An 18,666-nucleotide genomic window follows, 5' to 3' on the forward strand; every position below is an offset into this window, starting at 1 on the left:
GAAGACCTCTCTCCCTCTCTTTTCCTCTGTGTGTTACTCTTTCAAATAAATAAATAAATCTTTAAAAACAAAAAAAGAGCTTAGGGTGCACCTCACAGATAAAAGTCCTTCATGCTCCCCTTTTTATGGGCACCTGCTGCTCAAACTGCCACAGAGCTGCAGGCAAGACCCCTGAGTTCAGTGAAGGAAGAACTAAGCAAAACTGAACTTCAGTCTGGAAACAGACATGTTTCTTCATTTAATCTTCACTAAATTTAGTCTTAAAAATTATACTAAAGACAAATGATGCAGTCGGGGTGGGGAACCTTTTTTCTGCCAAGGGCCACTGGACATTTATAGCATCATTCATGGGCCACACAAAATTACCAACTTAAACACTAGCCGATTAGGGGCTAGCATTGTGGTATAGCATCCCATATGGGTGCTGGTTCGAGTCCCTGCTGCTCCATTTCCCATCCAGCTCTCTGCTGTGGCCTGGGAAAGCAGTAGAAGATGTTCCAAGTCCTTGGGCTGCTATGCCCACATGGGAGATCTGGAAGAAGCTCTTGGCTCCTGGTTCAGATCGGCACAGTTCTGGACATTGCATCCATTTGGGGAGTGAACCAACAGATGGAAGATCTCTCTCTCTCTCTGCCTCTACCTCTTTGTAACTCTGCCTTTCAAACAAAATAAATAAATAAATAAACAAACAAACAAACTAGCCTACTATAGATTTATGGAATTTTGAGTCCTGGCTAAGGCTGCTGTGGCAGGGCCTTATAGGGCCTGCGGGCAGCTGCTCCCCATCCCTGCAGGTAGTCACTGACCATACTAAAAATGTGTCTTTTAAATGTCAAAATGGGGGCTGGCACTGTGGTACAGCAGGTTAAGCTGCTGCCTGCAACACCAGCATCCCCTATGGGCACCACTTCATGCCCCAACTGCTCCACTTCCAATCCAGCTCCCTGCTAATGTGCCTAGGAAAGGAGCAGACGATGGCCCAAGTACTTGGGCCAATCACTCATGTGGATAGCCCCATGAAGCTCCTGGCTCTTGGCCACTGCAGTCATTTGGGAAGTAAATCAGGAAATGAAAGATCTCTCTATCCCTATCACTGTCACTCGGCCTTTCAAATAAATAAAACTTTAAAAAAAACTGTCAAAATGAAAAATGGTTAAAATAACATTCTATGTCACCTTAGCACAATTTTTTGAATTCAATAAAAAGGGAGGTATAACCTATCAATACAAACAACGTGGATGGATCCTGAGAGGGCTTAGGCTGTGATAAAGCTAATTCCAAAAGGTTATGTACTATATGACTGCATTTGTTTAACATCCTTAAAATGTAAAATTATAGAAACAGGGAGCAGACTCATGGCTCCCAGGGCTTGGGCATAGGGGTAATAGACATGGCTATAAAAGAGCAAGGGGAAAGATCTCTTATGATGACGGAAATGTTAGTTGCCTATATCAAGGTCAATGTTCCAGCTGGGACACTGTACTACAGTTTTGGAAGATGCTACATTGGAGAAAACTGGGGAAACAGTATGCAGGATCTCTCTGTATTATTTCTTAGTGACATGAAATCCTAAAATTTTCTCCAAAGCATTTAATTTTTAAAAGTTAAAAGGACACATTATTGTGTAACATATAAAATAAAGATACCCTAAATAATTTATACCTTAACCATAAGCATACCCTTTTAATAGCCCCCCCCACACACACACACAAAAAAAAAAACCCACCTGTTTCTTTAGCATAGTTACTTTATTGGACTGAAGGTCCTAGGGGTTTCCTATGGCTGTCCAAGTACTAAGAAAACGGCACTCACTACAACTGCTGGACCTGCAGATCTGTGCTACAGGAAGCTCCCTGTTCCAGGCAGTGACTCAAAGCGCCTCCTTTCACTCACACACTCATTCACATCTCTCTTCAAGCTCCCCAAGCGGAAGCGTGAAGTAGCATCAGCAGTTCACAAGCACAACTTCACCATGCCCAGCAGAGCTGTCACGAGGCCCCAGCCGGCCTCTCTAGATTTGGGTGGGACTTTACAGACTCAGTAAGCACCAGATAAACACAGAGCAGCTTCAGTTCTTTAAATTTGGGACCGGCGCCACAGCGTAGTAGGTTAATCCTTTGCCTGCGGTGCCAGCATCCATATGGGCACTGGGTTCTAGTCCCGATTACTCCTTTTCCAGTCCAGCTCTCTGCTGTGGCCTGGGAAAGCAGTGGAGGATGGCCCAAGTGCTTGGGCCCCTGCACCCGCGTGGGAGACCAGGGAGAAGCTGGTAGCTCTGCCCATTGCGGCCCTTTGGGGAGCAAACCAATGGAAGGAAAACCTTTCTCTCTATCTATCCTTCTCATTGTCTGTAACTCTCCCTCTCAAATAAATAAATAAAATCTTAAAAAAAATAAATTTGGGGCTCTAAGAAGTAATGTGTTTTTCCCATTTGTTAGTGAGTGCAGGGTCCTTGGATACCGGCTGCCCTTGGCTGTGTGGTAGGGAGCCCCTGACGAGGGCGGGCGTGACCCAGAGGGTTCCTGTGCAGGCCTCTCTCGGGGTCTCATGGGGATCCTGGCCACATCCTCTAGCCACCTGGCAGAACAAGACTCTCTTCACATGCCCTGAGCCCTCACCACAGGGGAGGTCTCCGGCCGCTGGGACTGAGTGCTGCCCTCGTGCAGCTCAGAGCCTCGTGCCAGTCAAAGGCCACAGGAGATGACTCGGGACGTTTTCTGAATCCACCAGCAGAGCTTAGCAAAAAAGCAACGAAGACTTTTTCCTTATCTAGGCCCCGTGTGGGAGCTCTGCGGCTATAATTGGAGATTATGTCACTATCTGGCAACTTCAGCGAGTCTCACATTCCTATCCACTTCCATAATTAAACCGATTTTAATCCCTTCCTACTTTATTCACCAGAATCCAGAGGATACTTGGAACTTTTCCCCTGCCCCTACTCCCTATCTTCTAGCTTCTCATCCAAATTCTTACGACAGAAGAGTATCACGTTACCCAAGGAGTTAGAATTGAAATGCCTGTGTCTGCTTCGGAGTAAGAACCCTAGGGGAATAGAAAATCGCCTCTAACAGTCCCTACACGTGGGCTTCATGAGTCCAGAGTCGGCTGGAAGAAGAGTGCCTGAGGCAAAGGCTCGGGTTTTCCCACGGAAGCCTCGTTCTGTGCCCTGCACTTCACACCGTACAAATACACAATGATAGATATTTCTGGAACCTCTAAATTAAACTCTACTGTTTCTTCTTCATTAGTGTGCTTCTAACCAAAGCCCAATTTCATCTCATACCCCAATTATTTTATCTTTCCAAAGAAGTGTCTCCTGGAGCTCAAACACCTCTTTTGTCATGGTGTCTAGTTTTTGCTGCATGCGCTGCTTCTCCTGCAGAGGAAGAGGGAAGAGAAGTAATAAAAGAGCAGAAAGAAAAAAGGCTGGAAAACGGAACAAAACTGAAGCTTATAAAGAACCTCAACACAAAGTCTGATGAGCGGGAAGATCAAGAGTGGTGTGCCCAAAGCAAGACGACACCAAGAGTGCTGGCACGTGACTGGTGGGATAGCTCCCACCACGTCAGCACAGGCCTGCCCAGAGTGCTGGCACGTGACTGGTGGGCCAGCTCCCACCACATCAGCACAGGCCTGCCCAGAGTGCTGGCACGTGACTGGTGGGCCAGCTCCCACCACATCAGCACAGGCCTGCCCAGAGTGCTGGCACGTGACTGGTGGGCCAGTTCCCACGACGTCAGCACAGGCCTGCCCAGAGTGCTGGCACGTGACTGGTGGGCTAGCTCCCACCACGTCAGCACAGACCTGGGAGTGGCTTTCCTGACCACAGCTCGTGGCAGCAAGCCAGCGAGGGCTGCTGCGTGCACACAGCTCCACATGTGTACTGCTCTTTGATAACTGCCTTTTTTTCCAAACATGAAACAAGTGAACATTTTTAGAGAGGGAAATTTAGGTTTGCTTGTGAAGAAATAATCCTTTTTACAGAGAACAGAAATAGGTTTCAGTTTTATATTTTTAAACAGACCTAAAAATCTATAAGACAGACATATATCAAACTGATCATTTTGAATTTCTACTAGCAAACTCTATAATAGCAAAAACATCACAGATTATTTATAGGAACTAGAATTTAACAATTAATAATTCTTAAGGAACTTTTCAGATTAGGCAATGATACCCTCTTAAATGTAATAGGTTTTCTTGTTCGTTACTGGTAAATTACATATCTTAGTTTCACTAATTATGCAATATCTAGTGTATCATGTAATTCTCAATTCAAAAGAAAAGGCATTATTTGTGATATTCAAGGTTTTACAGTTATGTACAATCATATGAATTCTAAACATAAAAAACTAAGATTTTTAAAGTTTGCATAACAACACCAGGGCGTTTAAAGAAACCACAATGACAAATTAAGAGAAATCAAGCATTACAACCCTATTAAATACAATTACCAACTAAAAAACTAGGAAGCAGTACCCAACGCAGCTTTTTATTCTTTCGAAAGGGGGAAAGTGATACCTTAATTAGAAAAAGAGATAAGAACAGTTGAGGGTCCAGAAGCTATGGCGTCGCGGGTAAAGCCGCTGCCTACAGTGCTGGCATCCCATATGGACGCCGGTTCGAGTCCTAGGTGCTCCACTTCTGACCCAGTTCTCTGCTGTGGCCTGGGAAAGCAGAAGATGGCCCAAGTCTTTTGGCCCCTGCACCCGCGTGGGAGACCAAGAAGAAGCTCCTGGCTCCTGGCTTCAAATCAACTCAGCTCTGGCCACTGCGGCTAGTTGGGGAGTAAACCAGCAGACGGACGATCTCTCACTCTCTCTCCCTTTCTTTCTCTCTCTCTCCCTCCCTCCCTCCCTCTCCCTCTCTCTCTCTCTTTCTCCCTTTCTCGCTCTCTCTCTCTCTCTGTGTAACTCTGACTTTCAAATAAATAATCTTAAAAAAAAAAAAAAAGTTGATATTCTGACACAAAAAGAGACAAGGCAAAAAGGGAAAAGATTTCAGATTATTTTCAAATATCAGCAGGCTGCAGAATTTGGATAATATGCTTCTTACCATGTATGGAAAACTAGGAAAACGTGTACTCTGTGTTTTACATTTCAAATCCACAAATTCTGGCTATGTTCAGTTTTTCTTGAAAATTATGAAGATAACACCAATCCACAAATTAAAAAACAATCATTTCTTCTTTTCTATAAAAGGGTTTTCAAAGTCATTTACAGGGAAGAGATTTAATAAGGAAGAGGAGAAGAGAGCCAAAAGGGGGGCTGGGGTCACAGCAGCCCGCAGTGTGGGCAAGCCCCTCCTCCCCGGGCCTTCCTGCCTTCACTGGCACACGTCCACCCTGACGGAATGGAAGATGGCCTTGACAACCATACCTAGATAGAAAAACGACTTTCATATTTATTAAAAAAAAAAAACAAACACCACCTTAAGAGGGAAAACACTGACAGTACAGAAATGCACGCTAGGCGGTGGGTCCACAGGACGACACTTGCGTCCCCGGTGCTGGTGGCTGCCTCCCTCCCCTGCAAAGGTGCGACAGCGGGGCACCCGGAGCCCTGAAAAGGCACAAGCGAAGCTCCACGCTATCCAGCCTGCGCTTTCTGGTTCAGCAGGCCGGAGGTGCTCTGACAATTTCACTTTCATTGAGCCACCTGAAAAATGTATCTGAGTGAAAATCGAACTAAGTACTTGCACAGAATCATGTCCCCAGAGATGGTATTCACTATGTTCCAAAGGACAGTGCTGCTTTCTACAATTTTTCCTTTTGCCCGTTTCCTAAAATAGCTTAGAATGCACTTACGGGAAAAAAAGAAAAACACTTAAAAAAAACTCTGCTATTCATGGGTAAAACGTACACAGGGTTCATAGAATGAACTGTTTAAGCCTGCTTCTATGTTTAATGTTTACAAAATGTTTTAATTCAGTCAAGTGTGAAGAAACCAACTCTGGCATTTTGAGTTTCCCTTTCCAACACCGACGCCTCACCCGTTCAATGCCCTTTCCTCAGAATTATTTCCACGGTCACGGACATACCTCGATCAGTTCATCTCTTTGCCGGAGGCCTTCTTTAAGTTCATCCATCTTATGCTGCAGTATGCTGCACATGTGTTTCTGGCGTTCTAATTCCTGTTGGTAAACAAATGACAGTTCGCAGAGGTCACGGCATACCACATACAAATCGACAGGAAAGCTAAATATCACCTCCAGAAATGAACCCAGCAGCTGACTCACGTAACTCAGACTGTGGAGTCGATGGAAAGCCTCAGAAATTGTGTAATTTTTAACTTATATAGGGAATACAAGAAAAAAAAAAAAAGCAAGGGAAAGGAGAACAAACTACAGAGGTACTTTAAAGAAAAAAGAGGAGTAACCAGAGGTAGGGAAACTTTACTAAAAAATGATTGAAAATTCCATGAGCAATAAGGGAAAGTGGTAATAGACGACAGAAAAACTGAAACTTTTGAATGGCAAAAGATAACGCAATCAAAGCAAAAAGACAAATGAGAAAATGCAAAAAAGAAATAAGTTATCAGAGACAAAAGTTTCCATCTCTCCATAGACACACCTCTAAAATAAGAAGAAAAACTCAAGCTTTATAAAGAGGAACTGGCTAAAGAAATGGATAGCTCACAAGAAAAGAAATGGAAACAGCTCAGACGTGAAAAAATGCTCAAATCCAGAGAAATACACACTAAGACAGTATTTCCCATCAAAACACTAGTAAAGATACAAACACTTGACAACATTTCTGGGAAAGTACTACAGGGAAGCACTTTTGGTGAGAATGCAAAACAGTGCAGCGCTTACAAAGCAGAACGTGGTAGCATCTTGCAGAACGCCACACCTTCCAGCCCAGCAAGTCCACTTTCATGACACTTTGTCATCCTTGACAAAAATAAAAAAACTCCCTGCAGGATTAATTGTAGCAGTAAACCACTGCAAGCAATTTCACCGTCCATTAACAGACAGCGGTAGAAGAGAGTGTAATAGAGGTTGAATTTCCTTTATCCACACTGCTTGGGACCAGAAACATTTCAGATCACGGAGCTTTTCAGACACTGATTTCCAGACTGGAGATACTCAATCCATACTTCCAATCGAGGATCAATCACACAGTAATAAAAAAGGAGGAGGAAGACTCCTCTATACTGCAAGGGCAAGGTGATGAAATCAAAATGCAGGAAATACGTATGCTATACGGCCACTTTCTATAAAAGGACACAAACTCATACACTTATGTTTGAATAGATATTTCTACTTGTTTTATTTTTTTATTTATTTTGAAAGGCAGAGAGAGACAGACAGAAAAGATCTCTCATTTACTAGTTCACTACCCAAATCCTTGCAACAGCTGGGGATAGGCCAGGCTGAGGTCGAGCGCTGGGAATTTAATGCAGGTCCCCCACTTGCTTCCAGGGAGCCCACTCTTTGAGCCATTGCCTGTTGCTTCCCAAGATGTGGATCAGCAAGAAGCCGGAGCCAGGCAGTTTGATATGGGATACAGTAGCCCAAGCAGCACCTTAAACTGTGCCCAGTGCCCCTCCCCGTATCTGTGCTCTCAAGGGCTCTGTTTCTCTGTCATATTATATATATGCACTTATATATACATCCTCTTGGATTAAAAAAACTGGAAGACAAACCATCAAATTAAAAAATTCACTGGTAGAAACAGGGATAAAGAGACAGAGATATAAAATTAACAGCTTTGAACATTTTTCTCTGTTTTGACTTAAAATCCACAAAACTATTATAGAATATTATAAAACAAAATTAAAATTCAAAAAGCAGCTCCTAGTGGAAACAATCCAAGTATCCATCAGATGAATGGATGCATTGTAGGACACACGCGGTGGAATATTACTCAGTCTTAAAAAGGAAGAGACGCTGGTGCACAGCGCAGATGAGCCTTGACAGAAGCCAGTCACAGACAGACATACGATTCTAAGGGGCATGGGGTAATTCAATCCACACGGACAGCAAGCAGAATGGGGAAAGCAGAAACAGGAGATGGCTTAATAGAGTTATACCTTTAGTTGTGCAAGATGAAAATATTCCAGTGATCTGATGAGCAAACAAGGTGAACACACTTAACACTACTGAACTGTGCCCTTTAAAATAGTCAAGATGGGAAATTTTGTTATGTGGTTTCATCGCAGCCAAAAATAAAAATTTTCAAAATTCCACAGAGACTCCTAAATATTGAACGTAAGATGCAGTGATTCTAACTATATATCTGGTTAGCAGCATAAGCACACAGAGAAAAACTATTTCAAGTAACTCTGAAAACCAACAGTTTAGGGGCCAGTGCTATGGTGTAGTAGGCTAAGCCTCTGCCTGCGGTGTCAGTATCCCATATGGGTGCCAATTCAAGCTCCAGTTTCTCCTCTGGAGATCCAGCTCTCTGCTCATGGCCTGGGAAAGCAGTAAGTGATGGTGCAAGTCTTGGGTCCCTTAACCCGCGTGGGAGATCCAGAAGAAGCCCCTGACTCCTGGCTTCAGATAGGTCCAGCTTCGGCTATTGTGGCCATTTAGGGAGTGAACCAGCAGATGGAAGACCTTTCTCTCTGTCTCTCCCTCTCTGTCTGTAACTCTACCTCTCAAATAAATAAAATTTTAAAAGAAAAAAAAAAAAAGAAACAATGGTCTAGCTATACATAGTCCAGTGGCAAAAGTAACATCCAAGCAAAATAAACAGTTAACTATTTTCAGTAACTGTTGGTGTTAATGTTGGTGTTGCTGTTTTGGGCAACATAGAATAAAGCACTGAAAATAGAATATAACATAATTACCATCACCTTTAGTGATTCTGAGAACTAGGAATGGTCACGTGAGGGGAAAAAGAAAGGCAGATAGAAGACCTTAAGTGGTTAAGTAAAACCCTGGAGTCCTGACATGAACCGAAGATATCTGTAGGAACTCATAGTTTGTCATTTAAAACAAACAAACAAAAATTCCACACACCTGTTTCCCAGGAATAAGCACCGCAAAGACCTAGAAACAGTGTACAGCTTGGTGGCAGCGAGCGCGCCTAGCATCCCCCTGCCCTGCCCAAAGAGAATCAGGGTTCTTTGAGCACATGGCTGATTCCAGGTCTCAGCAGAAAATGTACCAAATGAGACGTGGACCCTTCTGCCAAAAAGCAAAGAAGCTGTCAAAAAAAAATTAGTCTCATCAACCTGAAGAGTCTCACATTAGCCAGAACTGGGACAATTTGAACATGAAAAGGAATAAAAGTTTCAATGACTGAAAATAGCAGACAAGAACTGATGAAAACACATAGGGCTGGCACTCTGTTCTAAGTTCAGACACCGTCTGAGACGCCCACATCCCACTTTGAAGCACTGGGTTCAAGCCCCAGCTCTGCTTCTGATTCCAGTTTCCTGCTAATGTACACCCTAGGAGGTAGCAGGTGACGGTACAAGTACTTGGTTCCTGCTGTCCATGTGGGAGATCTACGTTGATTTCTTGGCTTCTGACTTTGGCCCAACTCCAGCTGATGAGGGCATCTGGGGAGTGAACCAGAAAACAGAAAGCTCTCCGGGTCTCTCTCTCTCTGTCTGAGAAAACAGGACCAGCACAGTGGAATAGCAGGTAAAGCTGCTGCCTGCGACACCAGCATCCCATATGGGCGCTAGTTAGAATCCCACCACTTCCGATCCAGCTCCCTGCTAATGTGCCTTGGAAAGCAATGGAAGATGGTCCAAGTCCTTGGGTTCCTGCACCCACGTGGGAGACCAGGAAGAAGCTCCTGGCTCTTGGCTTTGGCCTGACCCAGCCCTGGCCACTGCAGCCATTCGGGGAGCGAACCAGCAGATGGAAGAGCTCTCTCTCCTTCCCTCTCTCTCTGTAACTCTGCCTTTCAAATAAAGAAATAAATTCTAAAAAAAAAAAAAAAAAGAAAAGAAAAAAAAAAGAAAAAGAAAGAAAACAAGTAATTGGTCACTATCATGCTCATTTTGGAAAATCCATAAATAAGGGCAAAGAATCAAGCCTTGATCTCAGCTATGTAAACAAAATGAGAATGTTTCTTCTTAAAGATGGGCTTAATAAATAAAGCAGAGGAAACTAAAAGGACAACTCATAGAATGGGATAAAATATTTATTAATCATATATCTGATAGAGTTGTACCTAAAATACACAAAAAAAGTTTATAACTCAGCAATAGAAAAATCAAACTTTATCAATGAGATACAAAAAGCAAAGAGGAAGCCATTGGAACCTACTGCTACCAAATCACATTCTTTAAAGGGCCATGGTGAGTCCAACAGGAAAACACCCAGAAGCTCTTTTCACCACTAGACAAAGTCCTCCTATGACCATTTGTTTCTAGCAGAGGCAATTTTTAGAGCACTTTTAAGCTCATAGCAAAACTAAGTGCAAAGTATAGAAGCTCCCATATAGCCCTGCCCCAAGCATACAGTCTCCCTTTCAATATCCCACAACAGAAAGGCGTATTTGTTTCAATCAATGAACACTCACTGATATGTCATCCCATGTGCATACTTCACGCTTAGTGATGTACCTTCTATGAGTTCAAACACATATCCTCCAATATAGTACAGTATACAACAGTACCACCACCCTAAAAATCCTCTGTGCTCTGCTGTCCATCCCTACCTCCCCCAAATTCCCAGCAAACACTTCCCTGCACCTTTCTGAATATGAGCAAAACAGCCTGGAAAGGGGATTTCCATTCCTCATGGAAAGAAATCCCTATACAGTCTACAGTAATAATGCTGGTCTTTGAGAAGTTACATAAATGGCTCCTCTCCCTCTGTTATGTGCAAAATCACATTGTTTTTAACAATTCATCAATACACATTTCCTAAATTATTCTCTGAATTTTAAACTGGCAGTATAATAATTCATTTCTAACAACAATATCCATTTGTGCTATGCTTAGGCTAACATCTACATTTTTAAAATAAGTCCAAATCCAATAAGCTTTAAAGAAAACCCCATTTGTTTTCCACAGTTGTCAAAGAGCAACTCTAGACCTTGAACAAGTGGCTTTTATTTCCTGATTGTACACTTTCACCATACTGCTCACAAACTTCTGAAAAAACCAGAGGTTTGTCTCTGCTCTGCTAGTTTTGAATAACTGATGGTTCTCTTGAACGATTTAGAAGTTCATAGAGGAGCCAGTGCTGTGGCATAGCAGGTAAATCTGCCGCCTGCAGTGCCAGCATCCCATGTGGGTGCCAGTTTCAGTCCCGGCTGCTCTTCTTCTGATCCAGCTCTCTGTTGTGCCCTGGGAAAGTAGCAGAAGATGGCCCAAGTGTTTTGGACCCCTGCATCCACATGGGAGACCTGGAGGAAGCTCTTGGAACCTGGCTTCGGATCAACTCAGCTCTGGCCGTTGCGGCCATTTGGGGAGTGAACCATCAGATGGAAGTCCTCTCTCTCTCCCTGCCTCGCTTCTCTGTAACTCTGCCTTTCAAATAAATAAATAAATCTTTAAAAAAAATTTTTCATAGAAAAAATGATCCATCTCACTGAGCCTTTGGATCTTTGGGGGGGTTCCAGTCACTTACAACAGGAAACAGTAATTAATCCACTGTAACTGTCCCAAATTACACAGATAAAAGCTGAGCTATATTCAATTTTCAGAAACCTCAGTGTTGTCTGAAATGTCATTCCAAAATAGGCTGCAATGTTTCATTGACCTCACTGATGTTTACACGGTTAAGCTGTTATCCTCAAACCTAACAGAATGCTGTGATAAAAGATGAGCAAATTACCTTTGATTTTTCTTCATTTTCTCTGTAAAATTCTGCCATCTGCTCCTCCTGTTCTTCAATAACATCCTTCAGGGTGTCTACTTGGTAGATCAAATTGTTCTTCTCGTTGTCTAACTGTGCATTGGAAACCATGGCTTTCTTGTATTTTTCTTCCACTTCAGACAGAGACTCCTAAAGGATAGTCAAAGTAATCAGCCTGATATTTAAAATATGTTCATTGAATGTACACACTACAAAAGGGAATTATGACACGAGCACAAGCCTAGGAAGATGCACTTGTTTAAGACACAAGCAGTGTGGGGACTCTGTTTAGTAACGTGCACACAAAACAGGAAGACAGTGAGAAGCCAATGACAACTTTCTAAGATTTATTTGTGCTCTCTGCTCCCCAAGAAAACAAAATCAAGCAGCAGCAGTCTCTAAAAAGAAAAGATGTGGACACAACATCCATTCATGAGTCGTAAAGTGACCAACTGTCAACATTTTCAGAAACGTTACTCAAAGTTTTAACAAGACCGCAGTGACATAACACACTACAGTCTCTCTTCACACAAGTAAACATCACACTTACTTTAAATCTTGCCACTCAGTGAATTTTGCTATTACTTGACATTTATTTTCAGTCCTTCTTGTTGTGTATAATAATGAAAATGAAAGTGTCTATTTTTCCAGAAATTATTCAAATCTTAGTGATTTTTAAATTAGTAAACAATACAAACTGAATATTAAAAAAAGAGCTACCATCAAATGCCTGAAATTTTCAATAACAAAGTTTTCTGCTTGCGGCTATTTTAGCTTATTACTGCTATTACAGCTTACGTTTTAAATAACTATACCTAACTTCGTAAATATTATTCTTTTTACAAAGCTAAGAAGAAAAAGTGTTTCACATAAAAAAATCACTCTGGAAATAAATTTTCTAAAATACTAGTAAAAATGTTCAACAAGCCAAGATCAATGAAAAATAACTGCATCTATATCCCTTACAGTTAATTTTTGCCAGAGTGTCTACTTAGGGGAAAAGAATAAATGATGTTGTACCCACATACAAAAGAATGAAGTTGGGCTCCTACCTCATACCATACATAAATATAGATTCAAAATGGACCGTAGATCTAAATGTAAAATGTAGAATTATAAAACTCTTTGAAGAAAATATAGGAATCAATCTTCAAGACCTTTAAGTAGGCAATGGTTTCTTAGAACACACACACACACACACACACACAAGACAGATATTATCAAAATATAAAACTTCTTATACTGCAAACAGTACTATCAAGAAAGCAAAAAGATAGCCCATAGAATAGGGAAAAAAAATCTGCTGATCTTATATCTGACAAGAAACATTCCTAGAATATATAAAGAACTCTTAAACTGAACAATAAAAGAATATAATCCAATTTAAAAATGGACACAGATTTCTACAAAGAGGCTAACAGGCACATGAAAACATGCTCATCATCATTAGTCATAAGGGAAATGCACATCAAAACCACAATAAGAAGCCATTTCACATCTACTAGGATGGCTATGATTTATTTACTTTTATTTTCAGATGGCTGTAATTTATAGGATAAGTTTTAGTGACAATGTGGTGAAAGTAGGTACAATACTTGTGAGAATGTAAAATGATAGAACTACTTTGGAAAATGGTTTCTCAAATATTAAAGAGCTACCATATGACCCAGAAATTCTATTCCAAGGAATATACCCAAGAGAAATCAAAAAATATGTCTACACAAAAACTTTTACACAAAAATGTTCATAGCATTAGTAGCAAAAAAAAAAATCTGAAACAATCTAAATGTTCATAAACTAATAAACAAAACGATATGGTAGGCCGGCGCCGCGGCTCAATAGGCTAATCCTCTGCCTTGCGGCGCCGGCACACCAGGTTCTAGTCCCTGTCGGGGCGCCGGATTCTGTCCCAGTTGCCCCTCTTCCAGGCCAGCTCTCTGCTGTGGCCAGGGAGTGCAGTGGAGGATGGCCCAAGTGCTTGGGCCCTGCACCCCATGGGAGACCAGGAGAAGCACCTGGCTCCTGGCTTCAGATCGGTGCAGATGTTACAACGTGGATGAACCTTGAAAACATAATGCTAAATGAAAAGCTAGTTACAATAGGCCACATACTATATGATTCCATTTAAACAAAATCTTCAGAATGGACAAGTCTTTAGTGATAGAAAATTAGTAGTTACTCAGACTGGAGACAGGAGTGGGTAAAGAGGAAAGGGAATGACTGCTAATGGATACATGGTTTCTTTTGGGAGTGATGAAAACATCCTAAAATTGTGCTGTGGTGATGGTTCCAAACATCTTTGAATTTTATATATATATATATATATATATATATATATATATAATAGAAAAGTTTATATTAAATATATATTAAATAGTAAATGTTTATGGTTTATGAATTCTATCAACAAAGATACACATATTTTTAATGATGTTTCACAAAGCATAACTGGGCTGATACATAAGATTTAAACTGGAACTGAGTGGTTTTTCCACTTATTACTTGCTGAGTTCTTTATTTAGTGGCGAGTAAGCTTGTGATTATAAAGTACACTGAAAGTATGTCATTGTAAAAATTAAAAGACAAGTAAGAAAAGAGGAGGAAGGGTGTGAGTGAGAGAGGGAGGGTAGGAAATATCATTATGCTCTTAAAACTGTAATATATGAAATACATGAAATTTGTTCCCTTTATATAAATTTTAAAAAGTGAAAAAAAAAGAATTAAGAAAATTTAAGCACAATAAAGAATATAAGCAAAGCAATCATATAGTAAATGTAGGAATGTCAATATAATGTAGAATGTAGAACGATTCTCATACATCAGACAGGTTAACAGCAGGAAAAAAAAGTCCTCATCACAACACACTCCCGTATAAAATGAGACACAACTGTATGAAAAGCAGAATCTGAGATGGCTCAAGTACTAGATTCAGACAAAAAAAAAATACCACAATACATCTGACACAAAACGTATGCAGCATAGTCTATCTTTAAGCTCAGACCACAAGGACGTCTAAATGTGAATGTCAAGGTAGTTCTCAAGGTCTGCTAGTCTCACACAGTGATACCCATTTGCAATTAGTTTTATTTAGATACTTCTAAGGTACTGATTTGCAAAGGGCGAGTCCCTGGCCAGCAACAACAGGATTACTTGGGAACTGGGTAGGAATGCACATTTTCAACTTGGTTCCCAGCCGGCTGAACCAGAAGAGCTCAGGTCATCCTGAGGAACACCAGTTCTGAAGCCACCGTCTTAGCGCTGGAGCTCTGACTGAGCTGAGTGTCCTGTGTAAGCGCATGCTCCATGAACCAGTTAACCTACAGCTAGCAGGACGCACACCACAGTCTCTAAGTCTCCTCCTGACAGTACTCTCTAGGGTTGCTCATGCTAGTTCTCTCCTTATCCTTCACCCTTCTTCAAAGAATTAAAGGCAATGTTTAAAAACATTGTCTGGAAGGCCTTAAATAAAACTAACCAACAAACGAACCAAGTGCTTACTTCAGATAACTTTGACAAAGATGCTTAAGGCAATGTGTTTAGGACATCTGAAAACCTAGTTGGGTTCATAGTCTACAAGGCAATATGGGATAAATCAGTATTTCCAAACCTATGAAAAGATGGAGATAGTGAACATAAAACATGCTGATACATGCTAAGTACTCAATAAATAGCACTGAATATTTGTCGGATGCTAGTAAAGGCAATATATATTCAGAGTTTAGCAGAATGAAGGATGACCAATTTCACATAGGATCATCCACAAAGTGGAGCCTGACGTGTTTCTTACAAAATAAAATCAACCATTGCTGAGTCTGTTTTGGCTAAATCAAGATTATGGAAGGGTACAAGTACTCACTAAAGTGAGTTGGCGCCTTTATTAATCAGGGGTCAGAGACTCCGGTATTAGCAGCATGAGGGAAGTATGTTGAGAAGTATGAATCTGACTTCTCAAATTCTCAAAAGCAATTTCTGGATTCTAAATTTTTAGCAATGTAGAGGGGCAGGCATTAGGCCTAGTGACTAAAATGCCACCTGGGGCAACATCCGTATCAGAATGCCTGAGTTTCAGGGCTGACTCTCTTCCTAACACAGCTTCCTGCTAATGCACACCTAGGAGGCAGCAGGCAATGGCTCAAGGCTGATCACCTGTCACCTACACAAGCGACCCACACTGAATCCACGGCTCTTGGCTTTGGGGCCTGGTCCAATGTCAGCTGTTGTGGACACTTGGAAATAAACATTTTTTAAAAAGAAATACATACAGTAAACCTCTGGCCTCTTGAGAATTTCAAATTTATGGTGTTGATTATTTTGCTTGAACAAAGATCTTGATATATAATAATCAGTAATTTTTGGGAAGGTATGTAAGTCAAATAATCAGTGCTCTTATAAAGCTGTATAAGAGTCAGACCTTAGTTAACTGGAAAGCCTAATCAACTGTCCAGCAGCCCAATACATCTTTGAAGCTCATTGTAAACACATGGCCACTTCAGTTACACACGCATGGGACTTTCATCAGGTTAGACTTTTTACTTCACTGGTCAAGGTATGTTCTTGACTAATGCTACAGCAATAACACCTCACAGTACTGGCAAGCCTTGACTAAGGGCTTTTATGCGCCTTACACACCACTGCAATTCAGTCTTGCAGTAACTCCACCAGCTAGGCACTATTCACCGTCATTTCCGTTTTTACAGATGCCGACAGGAGATAAGTAATGTAAGGCTGGTCAACAGGCAGTGAGCCCACATTTTGAAAGAATATTTTAAATAATGCTGAAATGTTATCTACCAAATGAAACAAGAGCTGCCTTTAAAGTCCCCAAGTAAAACATGATTCAGATTTTCATGGGGAGAAAATAAAACATACGAATAAAGCAAGAGTCTTCCCAGAGCACACCCCCCACAGAGGCGGCAGTCCGTTGGCTGGGTGGATTATCTTTCAGGATGGTTCCTATTCATTTACATACAAAGAAAACCTTGGCTCTGCTTACATTTTTAACACAAATTATATACCCGATTTTGTTCTACAACTGGCTTTTCTCGTTCTGTAACTTGTCTTTTAATGTTTCCAGTCACTAGATTTAGATTTACTATGTTCTTTTTACTTACTACTGTAATTCTATATTAAAGTTTAATAAGGTATTAATTTTAATATTTCTGGGGGCCAGCACTGTGGTGTAGCAGGTAAAGCCGCCACCTGCAGTGCCAGCATCCCATATAGGCACTGGTTCGAGTCCTGGCTGCTCTACTTCTGATCCAGCTCTCTGCTATGGCCTGGGAAAGCAGTAGAGGATGGCCCAAGTGCTTGAGCCCCTGCACCCATGTGGAAGACCTGGAAGAAGCTCCTGGCTCCCGGATTCGGATCAGCACAGCTTCGGCTATTACGGTCAATTGGGGAGTGAACCAGCGGATGGAAGACCTCTCTCTCTCTCTCCTTCTCTCTCTGTGTAACTCTGACTTTCAAGTAAATAAATAAATCTTAAAAAAATTTACTGTTTCTAAAACTGGGTTTAGTTCTTTATAGAACTGCTAAGAAACATTTACAGTTTGTGAGTTTTAAAATAATATTCTACTATATATTCTAGATAACAGTATACGTTATACTGTAGTGTGGTATGTGGTAAACACTGCTATATTAATAAATGACAAACTTGGGGCTTGCCCTGTGGTGTAGCAGGTAAAGCCACCACCTGAAGTGCCGGCATCCCGTATGGGTGCCTGTTTGAGTCCCAGCTGCTCCACTTCCAATCCAGCTCTCTGCCATGGCCTGGGAAAGCAGTGGAAGATGGCCCAAGTCGTTGGGTCCCTGAACATGCATGGCAGACCCAGAAGACGTTCCTGGCTCCTGGCTTCAGACAGGCCCAGCTCCGGCCATTGCAGCCATCTGGGAAGTAAGGAGAGAATGGGAGGATGCATCCCAAAGGCAAACATAATAATAATAAGGAATAATGTCCAAAGCAATGAAGCAACATCCTTTTTGAATATTTGATTCATCAATCAGATTAAATTTTTTTTTTTTTGACAGGCAGAGTGGACAGTGTGAGAGAGAGACAGAGAGAGAAAGGTCTTCCTTTTGCCGTTGGTTCACCCTCCAATGGCCACCGCAGCCGGCGCACCGCGCTGATCCGATGGCAGGAGCCAGGAGCCAGGTGCTTCTCCTGGTCTCCCATGGGGTGCAGGGCCCAAGCACCTGGGCCATCCTCCCACTGCACTCCCTGGCCACAGCAGAGAGCTGGCCTGGAAGAGGGGCAACCGGGACAGAATCCGGCGCCCCAACCGGGACTAGAACCCGGTGTGCCGGCGCCGCAAGGTGGAGGATTAGCCTAGTGAGCCGCGGCGCCGGCCCCAGATTAATTTTTTGTCTTTTTGTAATGGACCTGGGAAAACAGCCAGAGACAGCCTAAGCACTTGAGCCCCTTGGCATTAGCTCTTGACTGCACCAGCCCCAACTGCTGCAGCCATTTGAAGAGTATACCAGCAGATGGAGGGAGGGAGGGAGGGAGGGAGGGAGGGAGGAAGAGAGGGAGGGAGGGAGGAGGAGAGGGAGGGAGGGAGGGAGGAAGAGAGGGAGGGGAGGAAGGGAGGGAGGAAGGGAGGGAGGGAGGGAGGAAGGGAGGGAGGAAGGAAGGGAGGGAGGGAGGGAGGGAGGAAGAGAGGGAGGGAGGAAGGGAGGGAGGGAGGGAGGAAGGGAGGGAGGGAGGGAGGGAGGGAGAAAGAGAGGGAGGAAGGGAAGGGAGGGAGGAAGGGAGGGAGGAAGAGAGAGAGGGAGGGAGGAAGGGAGGGAGGGAGGGAGGGAGGGAGGAAGAGAGGGAGGGAGGGAGGGAGGGAGGAAGAGAGGGAGGGAGGGAGGGAGGAAGGAAGAGAGGGAGGGAGGAAGGGAGGGAGGGAGGGAGGG

At 42.5% G+C, this 18,666-nt stretch overlaps 1 protein-coding gene across 42 annotated transcripts in view; it reads right to left on the bottom strand.

The window, feature by feature from the left end:
- The window catches only part of LRRFIP2 (LRR binding FLII interacting protein 2), a 137,958-nt gene that overhangs the window by 17,083 nt on the left and 102,209 nt on the right, over positions 1 to 18,666 (bottom strand). For 28 of the 42 annotated variants that reach the window (XR_011388279.1, XM_070072992.1, XM_070072984.1 and 25 more), the window contains 3 exons: positions 11,749 to 11,919; positions 6,040 to 6,132; positions 3,284 to 3,376 (listed from right to left, as the gene is read on the bottom strand). Coding sequence is in view for 40 of the 42 variants with exons in the window: in XM_070072992.1 (XP_069929093.1) it covers positions 3,284 to 3,376; positions 6,040 to 6,132; positions 11,749 to 11,919 (357 nt within the window). In the remaining 2 variants the exon portion in view is untranslated. The remainder of the gene's footprint in view (positions 1 to 3,283; positions 3,377 to 6,039; positions 6,133 to 11,748; positions 11,920 to 18,666) is intronic. The other 14 variants (XR_011388280.1, XM_070072993.1, XM_070072991.1 and 11 more) reach the window with 1 other exon arrangement.

Source organism: Oryctolagus cuniculus, chromosome 4 (genome assembly GCF_964237555.1).
Source record: "Oryctolagus cuniculus chromosome 4, mOryCun1.1, whole genome shotgun sequence".
Taxonomy (NCBI): domain Eukaryota; kingdom Metazoa; phylum Chordata; class Mammalia; order Lagomorpha; family Leporidae; genus Oryctolagus; species Oryctolagus cuniculus.